The 5984-nt window shown below is 39.7% G+C and overlaps 1 protein-coding gene across 1 annotated transcript; it reads right to left on the bottom strand.

Moving 5' to 3' along the window:
* Nucleotides 1-787: 787 nt before the first annotated feature.
* LOC139407676 (proteasome subunit alpha type-7-like) lies at nucleotides 788-3234 on the bottom strand. The gene is made up of 7 exons (XM_071151521.1): nucleotides 3006-3234; nucleotides 2514-2640; nucleotides 2235-2359; nucleotides 1887-2009; nucleotides 1553-1672; nucleotides 1250-1312; nucleotides 788-1149 (listed from the first exon to the last, which is right to left on the bottom strand). Exons 1-7 carry the CDS (start codon nucleotides 3105-3107, stop codon nucleotides 1054-1056), a joined length of 756 nt encoding a protein of 251 aa, XP_071007622.1. The 5' UTR covers nucleotides 3108-3234; the 3' UTR covers nucleotides 788-1053.
* Nucleotides 3235-5984: the final 2750 nt, after the last annotated feature.

The following is a 5984-nucleotide window of genomic DNA, read 5'->3' as shown; positions in this document are numbered from 1 at the left end:
GTGGCCTTTTAAAGGTCCGCCTGTGTAATGATCATGCTGTATAATCAGTTTTTTTATATCCCACACCTGTCTGGTGGATGGATTATCTTGGCAAATGCTCACCAACAGGCATGTAAACTAATTTTTACACAACATTTTTGATAAGCTTTTTCTATGTATGGAATATTTCTTGGATATTTTATTTCAGCTCATGAAACAGCTCATTTTGTTCAGTGTATAATAATCATATTTTGTTGCACTGTAGACTACGAATATAGGACCCCAAGTTTAACCTGACCAGGCCATGAGATAAGGAAAAACTCCGAAGCCCCAGAAAAGACACATACAAATTGCCACACCTCTTTAAAACCTATGGTGAAACTGACTATAGAATATTACAATGCAATCTTTGATGAATGATGTAATGTGATCTGTCATCTTACATTATTTAGACGTGTACAGTGGTTTTGTAATGTGTTCTTGCCTGACTAACAAAAAAATTCTATAAACTGGTTTCCAGAATTGATGCTGCCTGCAAGCCAAGCATCCCCAAAGGTGAGAACATGAACCATATTCAGTTTCACTATAGAAATTCTGGAAAGACTGGTACCTATTATTTGCACATAAAGGTAACAACTAAATTGGCCAATGCTATCCCATTTGCAAAAAATGCGTAACAATTCTCATCTCTTGGTTCTATTCTATTTGCTATTTAGAGTAAGCACTTGCATACAGATCAATTCCTGAGGGGGAAAGTTGTTTTTTGTTCTCAATCCTTGATAACATGTAAATGAGACATTTGGGTCAATTGAAAATACAAAAAGGTGAATATTTTATTGTTCAATATTACATTAATAAACCGCATTATTTTTGGAGTCAAATGCTTCAGTTCAGGGTAATGTGCTAACATAAGTGAACAGAATGGTCATAGCTAATGTAACCACACTACAAAAGAAATGGAGACAGGAGTGTGTGTTGTTGGATACAGTGGGTATTGAATGCAGTCACCCTGAATTGAAACGTATCCTATCCTCACACAAAGTGAAAACAGGTGATGTGAAAGACCAATTTGATTTATGTTGATTTCTTCTGCTTCTTCTTCTCTGCCTCCTCTTCTTTCTCCTTCTCGATTTCAGTCACAAGGGTTTCAATTTCTTTAGACTCCAAAAGCTGAGAAATATGTACAAAACAGGGAATTAGTAATGATTACCAAATCCATCCATCCAGAGAATAAATCAGTTAACTGCTTTTGAGCTATTAGTGCGTGTACCTTCAATGACTGATTTCTCCTGATCACAGCCAGCTCAATGTTCTTTCCTCCTGACTGGACGACCTGTGAGGATAGGGTCAGGAGGTCAGCATGCTGTTGTTCATTACCATCAACCACCATGAGTGACTTAGTTGCCCGATTTACACTATAGAACCGACCCAAACCATAGTTGCCGGCGTAGATATTTTAATTTCAGAGTCCTTTCCAGCAACTATAGTGGACACGTAATCAGGTTAGCCTAGTACAGCTCGCCTTGGCCATATAGTGTGGATCAGGCAAGTGCTGGTGCTTGCACTAGCCTACCTCCAAAAGGGCTTTGATGGCCAGCTTTATAGCCTCGTTGTCAGTGGCGATGGACTCCTCTGTGTAGTTCTTCTCCAGAAACTCCCGGACAGTCTTTGCACTGCGACCGATAGCATTAGCCTGCAGAAGAGTAGATGGAGAGGTTACCAACAAAAAAAGCTAAGCAAGTAACCTTACAAAACAGTTTGACTGATTAAACCACACATCCAAGGCAATATACTACACCATTTCTTAAAAACCCCAAATAGGTTGAATAAAGCCAGTACTAGTGTGGGCATGTGTGCTCTGCTTTCTATCCATAAAGCCAGACATGAGGCCACTGTCTGCCACACACCTTCCAGGCATGGTATGTTCCAGACGGGTCGGTTTGGTACAGCCGTGGGGTTCCATCACAGTCGAAGCCCACGATTAGAGCAGAGATACCGAATGGTCTTCGTCCGTTACTCTGCGTGTAGCGCTGGAGGAGGGGGGTTAAGAGAGAGATACAAACACCTTGAGTAAGAATGTGTGTGAGAAAATGCCAGGGTCATGTTCATTAGGCACCAAATGGTAGAGAAGTGAAACAGAGATGACTACCACTTTCATTTTCTGTTGCAAAGTGTTTCATTACAGCGTGCCCGAATGAACACTTGAGTGAAGTGTGGCAATGACACATTTTCATACCAGTGTCGATGCAGCCTACCTGTTTGAGTGTAGCGATGTGGCGTGTGATGTACTCCACCGTAACAGGGTCCTCTACAGTGAGCCTGTGGCTCTGACACTCTACCCTGGCTCTGTTGATAACTATACGAGCATCTGCCGTCAGACCTGGAAGGACAGGAGAAAGACAATATTAGACACGTCATACATTTCAGGTATATTACTCAAAACCAACACAAAACATCTACTCTTCCACACACTAAAAAGCAGGCCTTGCATCTGAAATACACAGCACAGGCTAAATGATAACTATTCAAATTACCTGCAAATGCCATGCACACATGATCATCCAGTGCACAGATCTTGCGTACAGTCCTCTCCTCTTGGAGTTTAGCGACAGACTTTTTCTCAACACCCAGAACGACAATGTCTTTACCACGGATGCCAACCTGTACACATTAAGAAGAATGCTTAGTCTGCATATCTTCATATGAGATTATACATATATAATTTTTCTGAGATGAGCATAAAGACGACCTTTATGATGGGATAGTTGGCAGGTTAGCAACAACATGCAAGTCATGCTGACCCCGACGTGTAAGTAACGTTAACTAACTATGTAACTAGCTAGCTTGAAAATGAGCAAGATGCTTCTCTGCAGCAAAAAACAACAATCCACTGTCAATTCGACTTCACAAAGCAACTGAAGTATCTTAGTTAAGACTGGAAACCAAACGCAACTTCAAGTAGCTAGCTAACGTTAGCTAACTAGCTTGCCTAGTTACGCTAACTAACGTTAGCTAATAACACTCACCGCAGTCGAGCCTTTTTTCACAGCCTCTTGCGCATATTCCACTTGAAACAGGTGTCCATCGGGGGAAAAGACCGTTATAGCTCTATCATATCTAGCGGCCATATCTAACTACTAAGAAAAGTTAAATAAATAAAAAATCCGAAGTGTTCACCTGTTAGCTAAACAACCCGCTAAGGCTTTGGACCAATGACAACTTTGGAATTGTACCAATTTGCGCATGCGCTGGTATGGAAACGCTGAAAGGGCGGTGCGTTTGATCCCATCACGTCCGTTCCACCAGCAAGAACAAGCAAGACTAAGCAGGCATAAGGCCGTGACCTCTGTGATTTTCCTTCAAAATACAAGTCTGGAATTAAGATCGTGAAAAATAATACAAGTGGTCGAAATTCGTAAAATGTTTATGATGAAATGTTAGCAGACTTAGTTTAACAATATGAAAAAATAAATGAAGTGAATTGCCTTTATAGCACAAATTATATTATAGCATTGACCTTATTGTTGACAGCATTAAAAGTAATGATTACTAGACAGTTGTCATGGTAACAACAGTTACAAGGCTACTATTCATAATAATAGTAACAATCTTGTGTACTTCAGGAGACAGCAGAAGGAGCACGCACCTATCCACATCGACTGGACAGTCAAGTTCCTCAGAGTACACATCACTGACAATCTGACAGTGGTGGATAAAGTACCCAATTGTCATACTTAAGTAAAGTAAAGATAGCTTAATATAAATTGACTCAAGTAAAAGTGAGTCACCCAGTAAAATACTACTTGAATAAAAGTTAAAAAGTATTTGGTTTTAAATATACTTAAGTATTAAAAGTAAAAGTATGAATCATTTCGAATTCCTTATATTAAGCAAACCAGAGCACATGATTTTATTGTTTTTTAAATGTACTGATAGCCTGGGGCACACTCCAAAAATCAGACATAATTTACAAACAAAGCATGTGTTTAGTGAGTCTGCCAGATGAGATGCAGCAGGGATGACCAGATATTTTCTCTTTAAGTGCGTGAATTGAACACGCATTCAAAATTTAAGAAGTACCTTTGGGTGTCAGGGAAAATGTATGGATTAGAAAGTACATTTTTTTCTTTAGGAATGTAGTGGAGTAAAAGTACAAGTTGTAAAAAATATAAATAGTAAAGTAAAGGACAGATACCTCAAAAAATGACTTAAGTAGTATTTTAAAGTATTTTTACATAAGTACTCTACACCACTGCAATCTGAAATGGTCCACCCACACAGACAGTGTGGTGAAGAAGGCATAACTTCAACTTCCGGAGGCTGAAGAAATTTGTCTTGGCTCCTAAGACCCTCACAGACTTTTACAGTTGCAAAATTGAAAGCCTCCTGTTGGGCTGTATCACCGCCTGGTACAACAACTACACCACCTGCAACCACAGGGCTCTCCAGAGGGTGGTGCGTTCTGCTCAACGCATCACCAGGGGCACACTGCCTGCCCTCCAGGACACATACAGCACCCGATGTCACAGGAAGGCCAAAAAGATCATCAAGGACATCAACCATCCGAGCCACTGCATGTTCACCCCGCTATCATCCAGAAGGCGAGGGGCATCAAAGCTCGAATTGAGAGACTGAAAAACAGCTAACTCAAGGCCATCAGACTGTTAAATAGCCATGACTCTGCCGGCTAGCACCCCATTACTCAACCCTGCACCTTAAAGGCTGCTGCCCTATGTACATACTGTAGACATGGAATCATTGGTCACTTTAATAATGGAACTAGTCACTTTAATAAAGGAACACTAGTCCTTTATTAAAAATATATAAATATGAATAATTAGTAAAGGAAAGAAGGGGACAGTCAGTGGGGTAAGGACAGGGTCAGATCAAGGACAGGAGTGGACTGTCAGTTGGGTTTAGTTCAGTTTAGTTTATTAGGATCCCATTAGCTACTCTTCCTGGGGTCAACATAAAACATTGAGTACAAACACATGACAAATAGACAATAACAGCATAAAATAAGAGTTAAATACGAAGGGCCAACTAAAATACTATTTACAGACTATTCATATATGAATATTCATAATATATTCTTATATACAGTACAGTTAAATTAGATCTTTAGAAAGAGGAGAGATGCTGTGATACAATATGTTTTTGAACTGTTTTTTAAAGCTAAACTTGCTTTTTGCATGAGTTCCCTCTGTTGGCAGAGCATTCCACATTGGCATGGCTCGATAGATAACTGAGCGACGCAGTAAATCTGTTTTTGGTTTTGGTACCGTGAAGAAGCCCATAGTGGCATGTCTGGTGGGGATTGTATGTCTGTTTGAAGTGTATGCAAATAGATTATACAACTGGTTAGGCATTTTCAACACACAAATGTTTCTTAAAAAGACTAAAAGAGAAGTAGTCAATTTCTCCTCAACCCTCATGGAACACTATCATGCATGATGTTGATGTTAATTCTGTGTGCATTTAAGGGCAAGAGGTGATGATTTGTTTTGAGCCAGCTGTGGCTTTGCTAGGTATTTATTTGCTGCACCTGAACATATTACCGGACAGTACTCAAGATGGGACAAGATCAAAGCCTGAGCAACTAGTACAGTTGATCTTTGTGTCAAAAAACAGCACATCTTTTTATAACAGACATGCAGTGGCCCCTATTCTGAAACTATTCAGACCCATTGACTTTTTCTACATTTTGTTACGTTAGAGCCTTATTCCAAAATTGATTAAATAGTTTTTCCCTCATCAATTTATATGCAATACCCCATAATGACAAAGCAAAAACACATTTTTAGAAATGTAATTTATAAAACATAAAACATAAAACATAAGCATTCAGACCCTTTACTCAGTACATTGTTGAAGCACCTTTGGCAGCGATGACAGCCTTAAGTCTTCTTGGGTATAATGCTACAATCTTGGCACCCCTGTATTTGGGGAGTTTCTCCCATTTTTCTCTGCAGATCCTCTCAAACTGTCAGGTTGCATGCACAGCT

The sequence above is a fragment of the Oncorhynchus clarkii genome, chromosome 4 (genome assembly GCF_045791955.1).
Source record: "Oncorhynchus clarkii lewisi isolate Uvic-CL-2024 chromosome 4, UVic_Ocla_1.0, whole genome shotgun sequence".
NCBI lineage: Eukaryota > Metazoa > Chordata > Actinopteri > Salmoniformes > Salmonidae > Oncorhynchus > Oncorhynchus clarkii.
The sequence above is the reverse complement of the archived record's forward strand: the minus strand, read 5'-3'. Positions and strand labels throughout refer to the sequence as shown.

What these genes read in the sequence shown, in the direction of transcription:
- LOC139407676 (XM_071151521.1), bottom strand. Translation starts at nt 3,107, where the DNA reads ATGGCCGCTAGATATGATAGAGCTATAACGGTCTTTTCCCCCGATGGA. An exon ending in TGTGTGCATGGCATTTGCAG is followed by an intron (nt 2,360 to 2,513) that starts GTAATTTGAATA and finishes CTGTCCTTCCAG; the next exon opens with GTCTGACGGCAGATGCTCGT. An exon ending in GAACATACCATGCCTGGAAG is followed by an intron (nt 1,673 to 1,886) that starts GTGTGTGGCAGA and finishes ACTCTTCTGCAG; the next exon opens with GCTAATGCTATCGGTCGCAG.